General features: G+C 33.0%; 1 protein-coding gene across 4 annotated transcripts in view; it reads right to left on the bottom strand.

Moving 5' to 3' along the window:
• HERC4 (HECT and RLD domain containing E3 ubiquitin protein ligase 4) overlaps positions 1-24,093 on the bottom strand; it is an 85,179-nt gene that overhangs the window by 43,209 nt on the left and 17,877 nt on the right. For all 4 annotated transcript variants that reach the window (XR_004232591.1, XM_031956885.1, XM_031956886.1 and 1 more), the window contains exons 3-6: positions 11,987-12,146; positions 6,229-6,305; positions 2,150-2,371; positions 1,093-1,184 (exon numbers count right to left, since the gene is read on the bottom strand). Coding sequence is in view for 3 of the 4 variants with exons in the window: in XM_031956885.1 (XP_031812745.1) it covers positions 1,093-1,184; positions 2,150-2,371; positions 6,229-6,305; positions 11,987-12,146 (551 nt within the window). In the remaining variant the exon portion in view is untranslated. The remainder of the gene's footprint in view (positions 1-1,092; positions 1,185-2,149; positions 2,372-6,228; positions 6,306-11,986; positions 12,147-24,093) is intronic.

The raw sequence follows: 24,093 nt of genomic DNA, 5'->3' as shown, positions 1-24,093 counted from the left end.
GATAACTAACAGATATTGCCAAAATTTTTATTTGACTGATTTGTTTTATAAAAACCTACTGAGAATGAATGTTTATAATCAAGCAAAAGCTTAAGAAATAAAATTTTGTAGTTTAATAGCAGTTAATTTGCAATTGGTGCTTTGTGTATTTTAGACATCTTAGATCGACAAATATTTGTTAATGATTAAGAATACTATTCATTGTAAATCAATTTTTTAAAGTCACAAATCACTTCCAAATAAGAGGGAATATGAAATTCCAAATTCTAATGAGCACTTCATCTTCCTAACCATGTTTATCCTACAATGGAGAGCAAGAAAAAAAAAAAAAAAAGACAAATAAACACTCTGATTTCAAATCTGGTAGATATAAGACCTTGCCAATTCTCTTACAGACATAAACAATACTACAATAGTGACCTTGAGAAGATTTGGGAGATCACATCAATTTTTTCTTTGTGCTTAACTGCTGATCTCTCTATCAGACCAAGCAGCACTGACACTGAATTAGCACTCACCCTAAGACAGGGTGCTCCTTCCAGGTCAGGGTTGAAGCCACTGGCAAGATTGTGTGAGGAAAGCTCATATTGTAACTGCTTGCACAATACTTGGCCTGTGGATAATAGAGGGCTTCAGTTTCCTCTGCTACTTAGTGTAAAATATTTATAAGCCAAATGGATGCTAAATTAAAACAATACACAGCTGTAAAGTATAATTTGGAGTTAATCTATCCAGCATGGCAAGCCACAAAGCACTGGAAAGGAAGCCTTAACACTGAAAAGTTTATGTCTCAGCAATATTTAACATAAAAGTTATAAAATTATCAACAGAACATATCAATGTAATGTCATGCTATCAGTTTTTCTTTTTTTAACACAAAACTCTGCCAACTGAAAGAGAATAAAGACAACTGTTGAAAACTAGCATATATAATAATCTGCTTCATTACTGATAGCAATTAACAACCACCACATTCACATTTTAATAAATACGACACTGAAAACAGTTTCTATTAAGTCCAAGAAGTGTCCTGATTTTATAATTACTACATAGAGTATAAGATTGAATGCAACAATTTTATAAGTTTTATACCTTAGTAAGAGCTGCTGTATGGTCTTCTCCACAACAAATATAAACTATTTTCTGTGATCTTAGTGACTTCAGCAAATTAGGAACAAATCTATCTGAAAATTTAAATAAAAAAATCAATATATTGTTAAACATCTAATCATGTGTTAAAATTATTAATTTTAAAAATTAAACTAAGGTTTAATTTGTTTACTTGATTTTTAAAAATTTGTTTTACTTGTTTACTCTTATGGGAACATACAGTGAATTAACAATAATAGCTAACATTTATATGGCACTTGCTATGTACCAGGAATGGTACTTAGTAAACACTTCACAATTATTCTCTTATCTAATCCTCGTAACAACCCTAAGAGGTAAATATTATTATTCCCATTTTATAAGAGGGGAAACTGAGGGGAACAAAGATTAAGTAATTTTCCTAGGCTCACCTAGTTGGCAAGTAGATGCTATTATTACCCCAATTTTACAGATGGGAAAATAAGGCAGGAGCTAAGTGATATGCCCTAGGTCACACAGTTAGGAAAGATCAAGGTCAGATTTGAACCCTGGTTCTTCTAGACTCTAAACCCGGCACTCTGAGAATGCGCCACTTCTGTGCCTAATAAATGTCAACTATTTTGCAGGAGATACACTTTTAACAAACTTCACTTTGTCCCACAAAGTGTCCATTTACTTAATTAGTGGCTTACTGATACCAAGTATTGCTGGTGATCAACAATCCAAATGCCACCTTGTCAGATGACCATCAAAACTCATGAACAGCGGCAGCCAAATGGTACAGTGGATAGAGTGCTGGCCATGTAGCCTTGAGGACCTGAGTTCAAAACCAGCCTCAGATGAGCAATTGGCATTTCCTTAATAGCCACATTCACGAGGAGCAAAGGTGAGATGAGAACTTCAGCTCTGTGATTGTCACAACTCAGTGTTCTCTATACTGTCATATCATGACTTCTGGCAGGTATGTGATCTTACAGAATAGACTAGAAAGATTGACTCAGAGGTTTGTATTCTTTCACTAAGCATGTCTTCAAGGTAGAAGGAAAACATGGGAACCTACCATTTTCATCATTAAGACCCAGCTGACCAAACTTGTTCCGTCCCCATCCAAAGATAGCTCCAGAAAGAGTGAGAACAAAACTGTGGGCTCCGCCTGCGGCCACTTGAGTAAAAGGGATTCCAAGCAAGGACTTGATCAACTGTGGGGAACTCTGCCTTTTCAACTCAAAGCCTAAACCCAACTGGCCATGCTTATTCTGTCCCCAGGAAAAAACTTCACTTCCTGTAAAAGAAAAATAAAAGTTTAAATTTGTATGAATTATATCAAAAAAAATTTTATTTAAAGTTTCGTCAATCAACAAATCGTTCCTTCTCATCTTTTATAAAGTATAAGCTCTCGGAGTGCAGGGAATACTTCAATCTTTGTCCTTGTGTCTCAGCATCTGGCATATATTAGGGAAATGTCTGTTGAACTGAATGAAACTAAATACACAGGAGGAGTTGCACTGATTATTACTCTATTGATTTAGTCCTAATCACACTTAAAATTCAAAAGGAAACATAAGATGGTGACTGTTTAGTTATCTGGTTAGATGTGCTGTTTTGGTGCTACCCTAACAAGTTACAAAGTATGGTTGAGAATTTTTTTTATTTACCCTTAGTTGCTGGGAAAGGACAAAAAAGAAACACTCCTAATACAAAATTTCAGATGCTTTCCTGTAGATGATGGTGCTAGGAAGCACACCATCCAAACAATGCAACTCTGCAGAAAGGGATACCATCATGAATCAAAGCATCCTCTGATTATATTGGCTACAAAATTAAAAATCTAAAGATAATTATAAGGAGATGTCCAGATTGCTCATTAAAAACTTTTTAATATTTAATAAAAAAAAAAAAAACTAGGTTAGTGTGCTAATTTTGTATATTTCATATCCATTAAAGTCAAACTAAAAGGACTTCTACAGGACACTATTGTTTCTTTTAAAGACAACAAAACAAATCTTTAGTTTAGAGGTTTCACCAATTTAACATCCCCTCCTCCCTCCCTTCACAGTTGCTCCTTTTAGATGCAATCATGCTCTAAGTAGATATATATCACAAATCATTTACTTTAGCAGCAAGTGTCAAGTGTATTTTATTCTACAGGGATCAAAAATTAATACCTTCATAATGTTGGCAAATACCTTTCTATGATTTTAACTATAAGTTGGTTTTAATTCATCACCTATTTTGGTCAGATAATTCAATTTGGTTATCTTGTGTAGATGCGTTCTCCTCCCTCCCCCCACCCCAATAGATTTTTTTCCTTCTCTCAAAAAAACATGTTCTAAATAAGTCCAACATTTTCTTTTTTTTTTTTTGACTTAAAAAAAATTTTTTTTTTTTATTAAGTCCAACATTTTCAAGGTGGCTAGATTAATTCTACTCATAGTAAGCTACCTGACTCTGAATTTGTTCTAAAAAAAGACAGTCTAGATCTCGAGGCCTGGCAAGATAACACAGTGAAAAGACGCTGAGTTCCAGCTCTGCCCGCTGCCAGGATTTGGCTATCCTAGACTCATAAATTTAAAACAAGAAGGTAACTTTGAGATCCATCACCTGCCCAGAGCAGCAGGTGACACCACAGCTCCTGCCGCCAAACCCACCCCTCTTTCCATTAGGCCACACTGCTTTTTTTCTTAGCTTATAATACTAAAACAATAATCCCTACATTATCTAACTCAAGAGTAAACATTCAGGAAATCTTAAAATGCTATGTAAGTAAGAGTAATTAATGATAGGTGGGTGCCCAAACTCTAACTTCTAATAGATGATAAAAAATAAACACACAGCAAGTACTCTTCTCTCCATTTATGTCTAAACCAATACTGAAGAAACACAGCAGAGAAATAAGAAAAGTCTTAACTCGTTGCACTTCTCTTTTCCCGCAAAATGGAACTATTAAGTAGAATGAGAATCTTAAAAAAACCAAGTTAGTAATTGGGAATTTCAGTAATCCATTCTAGAATAGTTAAATTCCTTCAAGCAGAGATAGAAGAAAATTTCTAGATAAATTAAATTTTTTAAGGAACAAATAGTTGTATAGACATGTTAAGAAATTATAATGAGTTTGGTTCTTAAAAAAGAAAAACATTGATATAGGAGGTGTGAATGTATGAATCACTTTATACAGTAATCCTAAACAACAAATCATGTTGTCATTGTCATGTCATTTCCTATGATGACATGATACGCTAGTTTAGGATCAGTCAATGATGGCCCATGGACCACATTCAGTTTGTTGCCTCTTTCTGCTCAGTCCACATGGTTTTCATATTTTTAAAATTGTATGGGAATAGTCATTTCCATATTCTCTATAGCGGCTATGAGATCACAAGGCAGTTACATGATTACAAAATAGAATGTAGATGGTGTTTCTCATTCCATAACATCTCATTTCAGATCTGCATTAACTAATGAACATTTACAATCAATTTTGACCATAGGGGATTTTAATTCTGAACCCCAGTTAAGCAAAATGTTATTTTCCCCAAAGAGAATTCTATTCTTCTCTTTAGTAGACTTGTGTGACATGTACATACAAAAACATTATAATTACTGTCATCAATGAATTTCAATTGAGTCAATAAATATTTTTAGAAATGTTTTCAACCTTGTTATACAGATATCTACATGTTATCCTTGATTTTGCCTCTTGATTTGCAAAGTCTAAAATATTTACCAGTTCTTTACAGAATAAGTTTGCTGATCTCTGTGATTACTCAATTTTCACAAAGAGATGTTATGACAAAATTCTATTATAAGAGGAAAAAAATGAATGTAAAATATAGGTCAGCCTAAAGAATGACGAAACTACATTGCACTGGAAGGCCAGGAAAATGCATAATTTTATATATTTAATTGTTGATTTTAATGAATGTGTACATAGAAAAACTTACATTAGACTGTTTGTATGTCTTCATAAACATCACTCATTCACTCCACAATGAATTAATGTCAAGAGTGATAGATGCATGAGAGATCTCAAATATATTTAATGGGCCAATGTGATCAAATAAGATGACCTTCCACTATCATTTATTTTCTCTTTTCCAAATATCTTTATGTTGCCCTCCAAGACCAAAATCCTAGTTTAATAGTGATAATATTTAATAGTGTCTTTATGTAAGAGTAGCTCAATCTGACAGCAAAAATGAAGCGATTTTTCTCTGTGCTAATAATCAAAATTGGGTAAAACCAACTGTTAACTCAGTTGGACAAAGTTGTAGTTTGATTCAGTCTGTTTAGCAATACCAAAAATGATAGAATTTTTTCTCTTGTTCAACCCAGACAGATGTGTGACACCTATCTTCTTAATGAATAGAAGTGGTATATAATTTTGATTACCTGGGAAGCATTATCTTTAGTGATGCATTCCTTGAAGAAACAACTGTTTAAAAATCTGACAGTCAGTCAGTCACAAGCTTTTGGATTTAAGCTGTTTTGGAACATCAAAGAAATAATCCATAGATTAAACAGATGGGTCTTCTGCCAGTGTTCACCACATTATTATACTGATGTGAAACACAGACCCTGTGTTGCCTTTAAATATGGAAGTTTGATGAATTTAACACATAGACCCTGAAGAGTTAATAAATTTATAATTGGCAAGATGAAGAATGTGACTGAAATGGCACATCACCAAAAGGTCATTATGATACTATCAGTTTCATTAGATTGATATTTCATGAAGGAAAGACATTCAAATTTTCTCTTCATTGTTTCCAGCTCAGTCAAAAAAAAGTATGTCAAAAACCGCCTTAAAGGGGAATATCAGGTCATATAACATCTGCCCTCATTTGTGGATATCTGTAATAAAAATGAGATCCACATGGCAAAATATGCTCTGACTTTTCCAAAAATGTTGTCCCTAAAAAAGCAAGGACTAAGAGAAAAACCAAAGCAGGCAAAGTATTGATGACAAAGTTCTAATGTTACATCAGTGGGAAGCGCCTTGGTCTTAAGAATGAGTTTTTCTCAGAACAAATAAGCTACCCACAAGATTTATCAAATAATGCCTCAGTACATTTATTCCCTGCAACTATAAAATAAGAATAATGATAAAACAAATAACAACAACAACAAAAAGAAACTTACCTTTTGAGAGTGCAAGGGAATGATAGTAACCGCAAGCAATCTGTACTATCTGAATATCTGTCAAACTTTTAATATTTCTAGAAGGGGGTAAAAGAGAGTTTAATCAAATATAGAAATACATAACTATATGTTCAAATGGCATGTCAGGCACTTTCTCATATTGTGATCAGAGCACATATTTCCTAAAGTTAGTCAAAACAAGAAAATACCCTGAAAAGCCAGCATGGATTTAAACAAAGTATACTTATATCCATTCTCTTTCCCTCATACTGTCACCTGACCTAATTCTGCCAAATAAAAGTCTAGAGCAAGTCAATGCTCATAATTTTCAGGAAGGAAGATGTTTACCAATCAAATACTGAGTAGGAAAAAGTAGGGAAATTATTTTAATTACACATTCTGTATTATAAATATTTGTTTTTAATTTAATGGATACATCTTATAACTAAAAAGTTACTACTAAGCTATGAGTGGTCCATAATTTTTACAATTTAGGAATGGATCTTCTCATAGAAATTTTTCTTAATTCAAAAAATGTCATTTCTGTGCAACAAACAAAATGACAAAAGACTAGCAGCAGGAAATATGTACATGAACGTCTATGTTTAACTAAAAATGTCTAATATAAGATATTACTCTACACTGCCCCAAGTCCCTAAAACAGTTGATTTTAGTTGCGAAAGAGAACTAATGGAAAGGTATTAACATTTTTCTATGTACTTAAAAACATTATTTATTTAATCATGTTGTACACTGGACTAAAGTGAATTGAATTCATCAAATGGACTGTTCACTTACATTATGAATGCCAGCAAATATTTCCACTGCCACAATTAACTGGATCAGATTAAAAAAAAAAAAAAAAAAAAAGCCTAAAATATATGTATTTGGAGGCTTCAGCATTAACCTCTTATTAAAAAATTTAGTCAAAGGAACACCTAAAATTGGTCTGCAACAGCATCCAATGAATAAAGACTTTCATTCCAAAAGTTACGCCCTAATTTTAAGGTAATTTGCATGCTACTTTCTTTATCATGCACTTTATAAATAATAACTGGGGAAAATACTTTCCTATTGATTATTTAAAAAAAAAAAAAAAAAGTTTTTTCCCTGGGATGCTGTTTAGTCTTATAGTTGAGTTTTAAAAACAAAGCAATTGTGTATTTAGTTATTTTCACTAGAACAAAGACAAAACCCAAATGGCTACAGTGGAAAGATCAAATGGATCTACCCACTACCATTTTAGATCTCTTGTGTGTGAACAGAAAACTGCATTTACTAAATCAAATACTCTCTTGTGGGAAACAGGGATACATTTTTAGTTGCTAAAAGTTTTCTGTTAAAACTCTTAAGTACTTTTAATTGAATAACAATTTAAAAAACCTTCTAAAATAAATTACATTATTTCCTACTTATTAATTAACTGTGTGAGAGAAAGAGCTAAGCTAGCTTCTCAAAGCATTTATCTCACTTCTGCTTTTTATTCAAGTAAATTTATTCTTCCTTCTCCATAAATTATATGACAGGACCTGTCATTTAGATATTTTTATTTAACATTTCTTTAAAAGTATCGTTTGGAAATTATGAAAATCCTTCATTCCAACAATTAATTTTTTTAGATAACAACTTTAAAAATTCTTTAGGTCAAACTTTTTTTAAAAATCAAATTCAAAATGAGCTGTTTGCTTCTTAAAAGAAAAACCTTCTAATTTTTACATTTGTCAATCCTCTTCAAACTACTAAAATCTATAATTTCCAATTTAAAACAAATCACATATTGGTACATTAAGTATAGTAATAATAAAAACACTGAGGATTAAATAAAATTCTAACAAATGAACCCACAAAATTCACATTAATGGTTTTGCCAGTAATTACTGACAAATAGTCTGAAACGCCTGTGATAAGACATAATAAAAACTAAGCAATCTCTTGCTAGATGATATAAGACATTTATGTAGCTTTAAAGGAAGGTTTTATTTTACCAAATAGTTAACAGAAGCTATTTTGAAACTATGAAATAATATCTTCAATTTTTTGTTTTCATAAGGAAAAATCTATTTCTTCATTTGGGAAAAGATATTATTTCAAATATTAAACATAGGTTGAAACTATGAAAGCAGTATTTTTAGGTAAGAGTCAGTTCCATCTGAATGGCAGCAATAAACAGTCATAATCCTCAGGAATGCCATATATCATCTAAGTCAGAAAGCTCTACATTAGCCACAAAACCAAAATCTGTAAAATCCAACTTTTCCCAAGGTTTTTCTTAAAATATGAGTGTGAAAATTCAGATTTTAAGCCACTTATTTTGAACTATTATTTTAAAACTAATTAAACTAATATTTTTAAGAACACATACCATTTGTATACTATCCAAATTCATTGTTTCTTCAAAATTCCTGATTTCCACATATACCCTCAGCTGAAATTAGAGAAGATCTACTAACAGAATTTAGCAAATGATCTCCCAAATGCATATGGAAGCATTTTTAATACTAAGTAGCACTGAATTCAGTTGCCTTCCAAAAGAAACCCTTATCTAGCAAAACCTGTGATCTGAATAAATATAGGAAGAAAGTCATCCTGGATTCTCTCTTTTATTAAATTCCTTAGTTTAATGAAGAGTCCAAATGCAGTGTGTTGTTAATTTCTTAGGCTGACTTTAATGCAACAGTGGCCACTAGGAACCCATTCAACATTTCTCTTGCCTCTTTTGAAAGGTTTCTAAGCATTAATGTTCACTTGAGATTTAAATATCTTCTCTACCTCTTGTCTGTATAATAAAAATAAAAGTGAATTAAAGAAAAAAAGATATAGTTCTACCCCCAGCTCTGAAACCTAGGTGACTCAGGGCAACTTTTCTGTCACTCAGGCTGGTCACTATTAAATGGAGACAATACTACTTTTGGCTACCTCATGGGGCTGCTCTTGGAATTAAATGAGAAAAATGAAAGCACTTTATAAAATGAAATTGAAAAAAAAAATTTTTTTTAAAAGGTTGTATTATTGTTCATGTGGTTTAATTTAACACTAAATAGAAAAAGTATTGATTCATGTGAGCTACTGGTAGCTTAACAATAATACAGTTTAAATTATCTTTACGTGAATAAAGAACTTTTTATATTGCTTTAGTACTGCTATTTGATATTGCTAGGATGATCTTTTATAAAAAATACCCGGCAAAAATTTGAGTAAACTTTAAGATGAATTTAAGTCAGGAAAAATAGCAAAACATCCAAATAAATCAAAGTTTATTAGTAAGATCCATTAAAAATTAAAACACTAGGAATAACTTAGTGTCATGAAGTTTAAAGCCATAGACTTAAGATTCTCCCCAAAGGTATTTCAGATAAGAATATGAAAAAGAAGAGAGTTCATAAGTATTACATTCAATTTCATGCAATTTTCAAAACTGCTTCCTTGTCTTGATTTTTTTTCTTATTACTTTTCAACCCTTAATTTATCCAGTTCAATATAGAAATGAGAATCTGAAGAAAGAGGATTATTTTTGGCTCCTACTTTTAGAGCTGTCATCATCTAGTCCCACTGCCTCATTTTACAAATAAAAAACAGACTAAGAGAGGCTAAATGACTAATCCTCAGTGAGACAGGCAGTGAGGGAGGAGACCAACGGATGTAACCTTGCACACTATTCATTGTACCATGTTTCCTCCCTGATGAAATGCAGGAGGGCTAAGAAGAACTTACCCTTTTGTAGAAACTTAGGCCACAGCTTAAGTGTGGTTGGGAATTTTGGCTCAGCTTTAATAGCTCAATCCCTGGGTGGCACTGAGCCAGTCACCTTATCTCTCCAGACTGTCTCCTCATCTATAAAATGTGAGCAGGGGGCAGGGTAGGAAGGAATGAGGTGATATCTCATTTCCTTCCAGTTCTATGATCCTATAAATCCCATATTCTGCATATAAAAAGAATCTAGCAATAATATGGAATGAGGAAGACACAATCAAAGGTACGATTCAGAAGAGGATGTAAAGATGAAAGAAAAAGAAAAGGAAAAGAGGAGCTGAAGAACAGCCACTAAAAATGCTGCCACAAATCACTTTGAAAATATTGAGCTAGAGAGGGCAGTTAGGTGGTGCAGTGGATAGAGCACCAGTCCTAAAGTCAGGAAGACCCAAGTTCAAATCCAACCTCAGACACTGAACACTTCCTACCTGTGTGACCTTGGGCAAGTACCTTAACAAAAGCCTTGTCAAGTAAAACTTTCAGGAAAGAGTAAAGGAAGGAAAAGAAGGATTAGACAGGTGGACAGAGTACTGACTTTGAGGTAGGAGACCTGGATTCTAGGCTCAATGCTATCACTCACCAACTGGTTAAAATGTCTTCAAAAACAGTAGAAGTTACATCTTTTTTTGTTCTTTAGATTTTAAAATCAAGGTTATCTTCTGTAAGAATAGGGGGCTAGTTTAAGCAGAGTTAGGCAGCTAGATGGCACAATGGAGAGAGTGTTGGGCCTAGAATCAGGAAGATCTGAGTTCAAAACCAGCATCAAATACTTACTTGCTGTGTGACCCTAGATAGGTTGACCTCTCTTAGCCTCAGCTTCCCCATCTGTAAAATGTGGGTAATGGAAAGGGAAGGAGAAGGGAATAAATACTTCTAAGGAGCCTACTATGTGATAGGCACTATGCTAAGCACTTTTACAAATATTTTCTCAATTGTTCTTAAGAATTAATTAAATTCATACTTCCACCTTAAATAATCTCTGAACATATATAGGAACATAATGTGATTTTAGAAGGAACAAGTTGAGTTTAAATAACTTTAAAAAATAAAAGATTTCACCCTGATACAAATTCATTAGGAGGCTGCATGAAACAGCAGAAAATAAAATCTAATTATGCAGTCAAAGAACCTGAATCCAAATTCTGCTTTATATCCATTTTGAGCAAGTCATTTAATCTCTCTGGGCCACTTTCCTCATCTGTAAAATCAGATGATAGGATTCCATGGCCTATGAAATCCCTGCCAACTCTAAAGCTCAGACTCTATGCGCTCTCATTTCCCTGATCCTGTGAATAAATCTCAATTCAACCTTACTTTTTAATCCATACATCAGCATCAATGAAAGCATAAAAACAGAAAAAAGTTATTTCAAACTGTTAATTGAAATAAGTCTAAAATTAGGTTGGCAAGGCAAGCTTATTTGTTTGCTTCTGTATCTATCACCAGGATAAGAAGTAAAACAATTTTTAAAATTAAGAGCAAGACTTTTTGTACCTTACTACTTTTAGCCATCAAAAGGGAATTACAAAGGCTTACAAATTCACACATTTTTAAAATTTAGCCAATGGTAATTTCTTATCTAAAAATCATAGATCTAAAATCTATGTAAAATTATAGCAGTAGAGAAGCATTCCTATAAGAGAAAATTAAGATGTTTAAGCAGATCTATTTTACAAATTTTAGTAAAAATAACTTCTACAAATAAGCATTCTGATTTTTTAAATTTTTAAAAATTTAATTCAAGGTAAGATCTATTTGGGGGAAGAGGTGAATAAAGTAAACTAGCATGACATTTCAGGACCATTAGGCCATACATGAAATGAGAGAGCTCATCAAGTGGCCTTATTCCAAATTCACAATGAGGGAAAAATGTTTTTAAGATAACTCATTTCTGCAAAGAACAGGATGCTGGCAGAATGCTTAATAAGATCTCGAAAATAATTTTCACAAATGATCATTTTCAATTTTTTTAAATAACTATTAAAATAAAAATGGTCCCCTTTGTTACCTGGGCACTCTTATATACTCTTCTGTCCCTGGCAGACCCAGCTGTCCATCGGTATCAAGTCCCCAAGCATACACCTGGCCCTTATCGTTGAGAGCGAGTGTATGAGCTTCTCCACATGAAACAGCTACAATATTTTGGGCATCCAAGGCAACAACCTGCTCTACAGAAACCAAGAAGGAGAGAAATTATGTTCTATTTTTGTACTTTTAATGGGAAGAATACAGTAATCAAGTGTATTCACTGTGCAGTAAGCTATTATCAGATCAATTATTCTTAATATACCTTATAAGCAAATCCAGTCATTTTGAAGATTACAAAAACAAACCATAACATGTTTCTCTTTCTCACCCATTACCTTATCTTTTTTCACGAATGGTACAATGCAGGTTAAAATTCAGAAAATCCACTTAGCTGGAACCTATTTACACTTGTCACAACTATTAAATTATATATAAAATCATCATATTTCAATAATGTTCTGTCTTCATTAAAGCCATTAGTGCCCTGGAGTAAATAGATATTTTAATTTCCAAAAATGTTTAAATTTATCACATAGTAGAAATGTAGGGTCAATGTGATAATAATAATATCTGTAATAAAGGGGTAAGGTATTAAACTCATAATTATTTTTCCACAAGAGAAATGTAAATAGCTTCCTAAATACTTAATTTGCTAGTCATTTTCCTATTCCCAAAGGTCTTTAGGTGAAGTGTATGTATATGTGTGCATCTGTCTTTTGTGTTTGTCTCCAAGGTCTTCATTCTCTACCTGTTCAGGATATTAGTGACAAATGTGTTCCAACTATGGGGCAGAGAAATTAGTGTATAAGTTCATATGAATTTACTGTAAGAAAAGAAGTAAAAACACTACCACCCACTGGAGGCAGACTTCTTTCACAAGTTTTCTCTTAACTTTATTATTTAAGCAACTGCTAATAAGCAAAGGTTGCCACAGCTGCCGGTGATTACGAAGGGATCAGCTTCTGCTAATGGACATACCGAACAAACAGGAAAACAGGTAAAGTTATACATTTTAATATAAAGTAAGCTTATAGTACAAAACCAAAAAGATTTGCATAAAGTTTACACACACACACACACACACACACACACACACACACCTCTGACTGAGTTGACATACAAAGTAAGCAAAATAAAGATCACTATATTTTTCCTGTTTTGTAATACCGACAAAAAACACTCATCATTTGATTTGGTCTTTTTAAAAAATATTTTCCCCAGTTACATGTAAAAACAATTTTTAATACTTGGTTATTTTTTTTTTTTTATTTTGAAGCTCCTCATTCTCTCCCCTACTCCCTCCTGAGATAATAAGCAATCTGATACAGTTATATACATGCAATCATGTAAAACATTTCCATATTAATCATTTTGTGGAAAAAAACTTGAAATGCCCCTACCCAAAAAAAAAAAAAAAAAAAAAAAAAAGAATGAAAAACAGCATGCTTTGGTCTATATTCAGATGCCATTAGTTCTTTCTCTGGAGGGAGATATAAATTTTTGTCACAAGTCCTTTTAGATTATCTTGGATCACTGGATTGCTGGATATATAAAACATTCACAGTTAGTTGATGACCATCATATAATATTGTTGTTACTGTTTACAGTATTCTCCTGGTTCTACTCACTTCACTTTGAATCAGTTCACATACTCTTTCCAGGTTTTTCTGAAACCATATATTATTCCATCACAATCATATACTACAGCAGCTTGTTTAGCTGTTCCCCAACTGATCATCATTCTCTCAATTTTCAATTCTTAGCCACTACAAAAAGGACTGCTGTAAATATTTCTATGCAAATAGGTTCTTTTCCCCTTTTTTGATCTCTTTAATATTGGTGGATCAAAGGGTATGCACAATTTGACTGTCTTTTAGGCACAGTTCTAAATTGTTCTCCAGAATGGTTGTATCAGTTTACACTTTACCAACAGTACAGTGGCATCCCAGTATTCCCATAAATCCTCCAAAATTTAGCATTTTTTTTGTTCTGTCATATTAGCTACTGACTTGTCCTTGTTTAAGAAATATAACTAAAGAATCCCTTGCCAAAGTCAGCCCAATAGATGCTGATGACTCCCTAGCCACTGGACTGCCTCAAACTCCTGACATTGACTCTTTGGGGACAATGAGATCAACAGAATCAGCGGAAACTATGGGTGATCATGAAATGGGATTTGGACATCACAGTCTATCCATAGAGTCTGCTGCACCAGCAGCTGACTATGAAATCCAACTCTACAGCCCTGCCCCATCCCCAATATGAAGTCAATTTTGCCCTTTCCCCTTCCAAGGAAAGCTTAGAACCCATAAGAACGCATCCAAACCCTAGGCCCCCAGAGTCACCCAGGTCTCCAAGTCTTCCAAAAGAGACCAGAAGAGCATTTAATGCCACCTAAGTTAGTAATAGGTTTCAAATGAGACTGAACCCAATTTGCAATAAAAAAATTTTAATAAGTCAAGTAACCATCTGCAAAATAATATAATTATTCAAATCAATCAAATTATTTACCATCATTCTATAAACATTGAGGAAAACTTGGCTCAGCTAAGAATCAACTTCAATTTTTTAAAAAAATGTTCGATCAAAACTGACCACCTGACTGTAAAATCAAGAAATATTCAAATGAAAAAGCTAGCATACATTTTGTGACTTTATAATAGATCCATGAAACATCAGAATTCAGAAGGCAGAGCTTGTGTGTGAATCAAAATATATTTCTTAAAACTGAAGGCATAACTCAGCTTACAAATCAACAATTGTTGTTTTGTTAATGTTGGTGGTGGTGGTGAGTTTGTTTTTTTGCTGAGGCAATTGGGGTCAAGTGACTTGCCCAGGTTCACACAGCTAGGAAGCAATGTGTCTGAGACTAAATTTGAACTTGGGTCCCCCTGATTTTAGAGCTGGTGCTCTATCCACTGCGCCACTTAGCTGCCCCTAAATCAATTGACAACAAATGCATATTTGGTAAGAATAAATTGTTTTCTCTCACAGAACAAGAGATGGTGATCCTGAGCAAGTCACTAAACCCTATTTGCCTCAGTTTCCTCATCTGTAAAATAAATTGGAAAAGGAAACAGCAAATCACTTCAATATCTTTGCCAAGAAAATCCAAATGCGGCTACAAAGAATTGGACATGACTGAAATGATTGAACAACAATATCATATAAAAATTTCAATTAGTGTATACATTTATTTTATCATTAGCATGCTTAATCATTAACATTAAAAGCAGGACCACTTAATTGCAAAATATTACCAACCTATGTTCCTGAACTAAATTTAATACAACCTCACTGACCGGAATCAATACTTCCTTCTGTCAATCCAAATATATATCATCTTTACATATGAGACATAAGAAAAGGCAGTATATTTGCAATCCATACATTTGTATTTATTCCCTAGTATTTTAAGAACAAAGAACATTAAAATTCTACATATTAAATAAGGAAATATTGAATAACTTCTAGAAATTTGTCTACCAAGGATACAAAAATCTTAACTCAGTAAATGTCCTGAAAGTGTACTTTAATAACTTTCACAATGTGAATATATTTTCCCAGTTTATATTCTATCTAATTTGTAACAGCTCAAAGTCAAATACATACCTACAAATAGAGCATCTGGTTAGTTGGATATGGATAAATTCTCAAATAGAATTCTAGTGTATTAAACTATAATCAAACATCCATGTATAAAAGAAAAAATCATCAAGGAAAACCAAACCTTTAATGATTGCTGTGTTTTTATTCTAAAATTTGTTTTTCTTGGCAGAACATAAAAGTACAGATAAAAGAATGGCCCAGGCTCCTGTTCAATTCTGTTTCTTCTCTCCCTCTGCTATTCTGATGACTTTCTGAAGTCTCCAAAAGTAAAAAAAAAAAAAAAAAATTTGTTTGGTTGGATCCATCATATATTAAAACCAGCCTGTGTTGATAATAGCCTCATCATTTTCCCCCTCAAAGGAATAAAAGTGTATAAAAAAGACATGTTCCCAGTTAAATGACTAACAAAGTTAACCAGCGTTAGCTCAGTTGCTTCAAGAGAGTGACGCTTTCAACCAGAAGTCTTCGGTTCTTAAAAATAGCAGCTTCCATTTCTATAGCATCTTCTTCACAATATCTCCATAAGGTACAAGGGACAAAATTTTAGTAACCAGATCTTACAGGCTTAATGGTAAACAAACTTGCTCAGGCCCATTTTGCTAATAACTGAAAGAACCAAATATTAGATTGTCTCAAGACACTTAGTCTTAGAAAGCCTTGAAGAACTGAACCGTTTTTTTTTTTTTTTCATTTTTTTTTCATTCTACTAGTACAGTCTAGGCCCTCATTGTCCTGCCCCATCCCCCCAACTGCTAAGTTAGTATGGCTTGAAATACCTAAGATACAGTCATGTTTCCTTTCATTATACTCCCCATGCTTTCCCCAGCCACCTTGCAGAAGCCTACGCACCCTCATCAGCCACAACTCCTATACATCTTACTCCTTTTTTCCAATTCTAGGCCTATAATCAAATCAACACTGTTATGAGTAATGGAGAAGGTGGGCTGACCTACCCCCCATCACACATTTTTATTGTTCAGTTCTTTCAGCTATGTCTGAATCTCCATGAACCCATTTAGGGTTTTTCCTTGCAAAGATACAAGAAGGGTTTTCAAACACGTTACTATTTCAGTAACTTTCCAAATCAAAGTATGCATCTCTTGCCACAATTTCCTTACATGTGTTATCTTCCCTTATTAGAATCTTCCCTTAGCTAGAATACAAGCTCCTAAAAGACAAAGATTAGTTTTGCTTTTGAATTTGTATCCTTAGCATTTAACTTGGCACACTGTAAATGCTAAATAAATGCTTTTTCATTCATTCATTCATCCCACAGTCTAATATGACAATTGTCCAAATGACTAACTTGATAACATCTCAGTTTATCCAATTATCATATGTGATAAACCAATCCTCTGAAACAGCCACAATTTGGAACAGTAAGGGGGGAAAAAAGCCCCAAATGATGAACACAATCTTATTGGTCAATTTCAAAATCCAAGGCTTTTCTGAACTACAGCTAAGAAGCAAGGGAAGCAAGAAAGGAAAAGAGAAGGACTGCACAAAAGTAAGGAAAAGAGATAGAAAGCAGGTCAAACTACAAAGTGTCTATGAAGCAAACCCACAGAAAACAAAGAGGAGAAAGAAAAACAAGTAGGCAGGAACCTGAGAGGATGTGGTACCAGAGCAAACAACTCTAACCAAATCAACAGGATCTTTCAATGTCAACATTAAAAAAGTACTAATGACAATAATCCATAAAAGTGAAGCCATTTAGTAGAGGGATACATTTTTCTACATGTAAAAATATCTGCTAAATAACGGCAAATACTCACATTTTTAAAGTACTGAAGAAAACTACCAAACAATGCTGAGGTCTAGTCATCCCATTACAGATGGGATAGAGTGGAGTAAACAGAGAATTGAATCTGGAGTCAAGAAAACCTGAGTTTAAATTTTGCCTCAGAAACATCCTAATATTATTGTTCTGTAAGAAATGACCAACAGGACGAATACAGAGAGGATTGGCGAGACTTACATGAACTGATCCTGAGTGAAATAAGCAGAACCAGGAAATCATTATATACCTCTCAACAGCGATACTGTATGAGGATGTATTCTGATGGAAGTGGATTTCATCAACAAAGACAAGATCCAACCGAGTTTCAATTGATCAAGGATGGACAGAAGCAGCTACACCCAAAGAAAGAACACTAGGAAATGAATGTAAACTGCTTGCATTTTTGTTCTTCTTCCCGGGTTATTTATACCTTCTAAATCCAATTCTCCATGAGCAACATGAAAACTGTTCGGTTCTGCACACATATATTATATCCAAGATCCACTGCAATCTATTTAACATGTATAGGATGGCTTGCCATCTTTGGGGAGAGGGCGGAGGGAGGGAGGGGAAAAATCGGAACAGAAGTGAGTGCAAGGGATAATGTTGTAAAAAACTACCCTGGCATAGGTTCTGTCAATAAAAAGTTATTAAAAAAAAAAAAAAAAGAAAGAAACATCCTAACTTAACCCTTCACAGATTCCTTGTCTTCATTTGTAAAATGAACATAATAATAACACCTTACCTTACAAGGTCTCTATGAAGAGCAAATGAGATATTTCATATAAAGTGCTCCATAAAACTTAAAGCATAATATAAATGCCTCATTTAAATTATTTAGATCATTAATATTATTCATGATAATATTGAGACATCAAGAAAATGTACTCAATTAGTATACCATTTACCAAAGCTAAAAAATAGATTTTCCATAAAAAAGATTTCTACCAAATCTTTAAAAACAAAGTACTGGTATCTGAAGGAATCCTTTTTTCCTGAACAATAACATTTTTATTTTACTGATAATAGCATAACCAGTAACAACTTTATAAATCCACAGCTTCATCAATGTGGACATGCTCTCCTGGATCACTTCTTATTTTTGTTCTCCCCCTAAATCTCTACAAAGGACATAACTCAACAACTGAAGGACTCTAAAGACTCCTGTGATATCAGAGTCATTTGGGGGTCATATACCTCTTGTGCCCCATTTTTCTATACCTAGAGACCAGGGTTAAGACTTAGTACACAATAGATGTTTATTAAAATCTGGATGTAATTGAGAGATTAAAAAAATGAACAATACAGACAAATCTTGATTTATGTAAATTCACATTATGCAAACTTGACTTTTTATGTTAAGAATTCTGAAAGAAATCTGCATTCCAAAAATATGACAAAAATTCTTTACACAAAGCTGATGTTATATGATAAGATATAGTAAGATGTTATATAAGATACACAACATAAATTGTCTTGAGAAGCTAGGAAGTATCTCTATATCAATTTCTAAGTGAGTGACATTGTGTCTCTCCCAGTATTCAATAGAGATCCTTATATTTTCACAATGGCTGACAGCAAATGTGTACTCAAGAAGAAAAGTGAACTATCTCCTAAGCACAAGTCAATAAACTTGGAAATGAAAATGAAAATAATTAGAAAATAAGGAGTACAAAAATTGTCAGGGATAGCACATGAACTTTAGCTTGTAGATTCGATTACCAATGCCATAACAGAGGGTTGCTACCTAGATAAAAGAACATACAAAAAGCAGTGGGAACATGAAATTAACTTATCTGTCAAAACAAAGAGAAAGTGCTATTCTAGAGATGGAGAAACTATTAACTATGTGGATAGAAAACCAGGCTCAAAAGAATATTTCTTTAAGCTTGATGACACTCCAAGCCATGGCTGGAAGCCTCTTTGAAGATTTAAATGTAATGTATCCAGTTGGTTTGCATAATTTTGTAATGTGTACGTATCAAGAGAGGCTGCTAGTGAATATATTGAAGCAAGAAAGAAATTCCCTAAATTCCTGCAAAAAATATAGATGAAGGTTCCTAATTATAGGACCAAATTTTTAATATAAACAAAACCAGCCTATTTTATCCAAGAATGCCATAGCAAAGCTACATCATGGTAGAGTAAAAAACTATGTCAGGGCATAAAACTTCAAAAAAATAATTCTTCTTCTACTTGGAAAGAATGCTTCTGCGTCTTGCAAAATAAAACTTGTTCTTATACATTACTCAGAAAATCCTAAAGCAATAAAAGGAATCAACAAGACAACTACCTATTTCACATGCCCTAGGGCAAAATTTTTTATTTTTGAACCAAAGTTTATGCACTGCTTCATTCCTGAATGATAATGGCAATCCTTTTAAGAGTCTACTTATTTTGAATAAGGCCCTGGATCATCTTCCTCATCTGGAAGATTCTCATGAAAATATATAAATAATCTGTTGCTATTCAGTTGTGTGTCTGACTCTTCATGACCATATTCATGGACCATGTTTTCTTTGCCAAGGATCCCCCATCTGTATGAAAAGTGAACATGTTAAGTATAGTGCATACTTTAATTTGCTCTATTAACACCAGTTGTCATTATTTTCACCATCATCATTATTTTCATTAATGCCTAACAAGTTTTGGGATATTCTTGAAAAAAATGTACAGGGGTAGACAAGGTTAGTCCCAATAGGGCAGGCTGGTCATTTAATACCAGGTCATTAATTCCACTTCATCCAAGTAACATATACAACTAGGAAATGAAGATGTAGCTTAAATCTTTGGGTACAGAGACAATAACAAAATCCTGGCAATCATTGTTATTTCCTGGATAGATGGACTATTTGTTTTGCCTCTCAGAATCTAAACCTAGCAAATGATCAGAAGAGTATAATGAAAGGACATAGAAGATGAGCAAATGAGAAGACCAACTTAAGCTATAAACATCCATGTGAACATTACCTACACATGTAAATCCCCAACAGCCCAAGAGTTAAAAAAAACACCCAATTCAGAGACAAGGCCCCAGAGGGAGGCTTGGGAAAGAGAAGAAACTCAAACAAAGGTAGATCTGGGACTTGACTCTCAGGTTCCCTTACTCTGAACCCACTAGTCTTCCTCATACTTAACACTACTACACAACAACCAGATACTTTGATAGACTTGCAAAGGAAGGAAACAAAATAAAAAATAAAAAAACACCAACACTAATAATGTTCTGTTTTTGGTATATGAAAATGATGCTTGTAACCTATAATAATATGGCCAAAGAACAGCTTATAAAAATTGTCCTGTTCAAAACTATAAAAGAGATGTTTGAGAAGCAATATACACATCATGGTGTTATTTTTATCCTTTTATCTATAGGTTTCAAAGCCTTGTAAAAGCATTAAATTAAGCTCACAACAATCTTGTAAAATGATGCATGTATTACTATTCTTATTGTAGATGGCACACACACACCAAAAAAAGCAACATCTCGGAGATAACTCAATGAGTAACTGGTAAAAAATAAATCCAAAGAAAATTCATATTACTTTAAATGTTTGCATTTTGACAATATTACATATTTAACTTTTAGGAAAAAGAAACATTTACGTAAACAAAGTATTAGTAATCTATTCACAAAAATTGTGTTTTAAGATCAAAATTCAGTACAGATTAAATCCAAATCTAAACTTTTTAACTGTGCATCCTGTCATGAACAAGATACCTCTGAGCTTGTTTGATCACCTATGAAATAGAGATAGCAATAAATTACTTTCCTTCAGGAACTGGTGGAAAGCAAAATATAAATTGTTTTACTTACCTCAGCTTCTAGCTCTTTTAAAGATGTATATGCAGTTAATTAATTTCTGCACAGCTAGTACAGCACCTTGCAAGGAAGTGCTTAGGAAAATTCATAATGACATCAAGGAGACACCTAATAATATTAATAAATAATGATAGCTGGCATTTTGAATGAGGCTCTGTTTTCAAAACTTTGGTCAGTCAATATCTGTTCAATTCCACAAGAATTAATTCCAATAAAATGACTCCTATCTCTTTATTTTTAATAATGGCATTTTTATTTTTCAAATACACAAAATATTATTCACATTACACAATCATCCTATTCTAAGTAGTTACAAGCATAAACATTCACATAAAATCTCAATTCAACTGATAATGTCCAATTCAACATTATAAATAGTTAACAGCCCAGTTAACCCCATTTTATAGCATTATATATCAGTGATTCTCAAATTTTTGTTCTCAGTATCTTTCTACTATTAAAAATTATTGAAGATTTGTCCAAAGAATTTTTGTTTACGTGAAGTACATTTATAGATATTTACCACATTAGAAATAAAAACTAATTTTGAATTTGTAGATCCTCTGAAAGGATTTCAAAGACATCTTCCCTTCCCCCCTCCCCCAGGTGCTCTGGACTACACTTTGAGAACCAATGTTATATACAACAAATTCTGTTGAATTAAAAACCTTAATAGTTACACACAAAATACCTATTTAATTATCAAGATTTGACTGTCTCTTAGTAAAGTGTAAGGATTATAATTGTAAAGAACTCCTGTTACAGAAATTCCCTATACCAAGAAGATTAGTACCTATAACTTAAGTCTTAGAGAATTATTTGGGACATTAAGAGGGCAAATGATTTACTCCATGGATGTGCCAGACACAACTAGAATTTAGTCGTGACTCCACGGTGGGCTCTGGCCACCATGTTATGCTACCTATCTATCTAACAGGTCATAGTAAATAAAACTGTCATTTCTGAATAGAAAACTATTTGAATACTTATACAATAAACACAAAAGAATCAGAATCTTAGCATCAGAAGAAACTTCTGAGGTCATCCAGTAGAACCTATTCATACTAGCATCTACTCAAAAAATTCCATTATTAAAAAACTCATTATCTCAAATGGCAAGTCATTCCAGTCTTGTTGCAATTATAGTTTTCCATGATTTTAAAGGAGAAATCTAACTTATTCTAACTTCTTTGGTCCTTCTTCTGTACCCCAGAACTAAGAGGAACAAGTTAATTCCCTCCTTCACATAACATCTTACAAATTCTTTACAACTGTTACCAACACTTCCATCAAACCTTATGAAAGCATACATTATCAATGCCTACAGCTAATCCTCCTGGGAGAAAGTTCTCAGATGTCTTTTGATAAGTGGATCCAAATTATTTTATTGATTTTATATATACAAGCTTTCTAATGGGGGAAAAGGATGGAGGAAGTTTTAAAAAAAAAGTTTCTCTCCCCCATCCACTATGGCTATAGGAAAACAGTTGAAATACAAAATTATTTTGCTAGAAAAAGGATTGTAGTAGTAGTGATTTTTTGGTTAACTGACTCAAATAACAGCTCTTATTTATACACATTTTAAGGTTTTCAATAATGTTGTGAGGAAAGTACAGTTAAATTTCACCTGCTTCACAGATGAGAGAAAAAGACTCAGAGAGCTCAACACTTGCTCAGGACTTCAAGCTGGTGTCAGTGTTAATGCTAAGACTCAAAACCTGGTCTACTAAGAGATCAAAGAAAAGGGGAAATGATATATTTATTAAAAAAAAAAAAAAAATTTGTAGCAGCTATTTCTTGTAGTTCCAAAGAATTGGAAATTGAAAGAATGCCCATCAACTGGGGAATGACTGAACCAGTTGTGGAATATGATTGTAATGGAATACTATTGTGCTAAAAAAATTAATGAGAGGGGATGGTTTAAAAAAAAAAAAAAAAAAAAAAAACCTGGGAAGACCTATATGAACTATTGCAAAGTGAAGCGAACAGAAGCAAAGTATAATGTACACAGTATAAGAGAAGTTTTGTAAAGATGATCAATTGTAAATGACTTAGCTACTTTGATCAATACGATGATCCATGAAAATCTGAAAAGCCTCATAATGAAAAATGCTAACCATTTTCAAAGAGAATTGATGAATCAAGTGAAGATGGAAGTATATATTTTTCATTATCTTTTTGTTTTGCTTTTTTGCAATACGTGTAATATGAAATTATGTTCTGCATGATTTCACATGTAATTGATATTTTGTTTGTCTTCTCAATGGTCAGGGAATGGGCAAGAGAGAATTTGGAACTCAAAAGTTTTAAAAACAAATGCTAAAAATTTTAAGATAATGGAAAATATTTAACAAAAAAATTAAAATATAACTAAAAAACCTCCAATCTGCTACTCAAGCTCAATGCTTCTTAACACTACTTCAATTGCATTAATTTTAAAGTTACATGATGTAAAGTAATTTCAAATTAAGCTGATCAAAATTTGGGGGTATGAAAATATGTATGGGGTTTGGAACCCAAGCATATGGGCACTTCAAGAAAAGTATAACTAAACCATCTTAATTTTTTATTAATGATAGAAGCTCACCAATTCATATCACTAATTTTCTTACAACAAAAAAGGCATCTTTTATGTTTATATTTCTGTACTGTTAATAATGCCTTTGAAAAGGGAAAATAAGTCAAAATAAGTTATATTACTTTCTTCACCCTTTTGCTTTGTATAAGAAACAACTCCCATTTGAGGAAATTCCTTCTTCCAAGGCAGGCTGGCACCTTCTCTGCAACAGCCTTAAGAAATATCTTAAGATATATCTTAAGATCTGAGAGATTAAGTAACTAACAAAAAGTCACACATTTAGTCAATATGTGTCAG

Source organism: Sarcophilus harrisii, chromosome 2 (assembly GCF_902635505.1).
Source record: "Sarcophilus harrisii chromosome 2, mSarHar1.11, whole genome shotgun sequence".
In the NCBI taxonomy this organism is placed as follows: Eukaryota; Metazoa; Chordata; class Mammalia; order Dasyuromorphia; family Dasyuridae; genus Sarcophilus; species Sarcophilus harrisii.
Note: the sequence above shows the minus strand (reverse complement) of the source record. Positions and strands in the feature narration are given on the sequence as shown.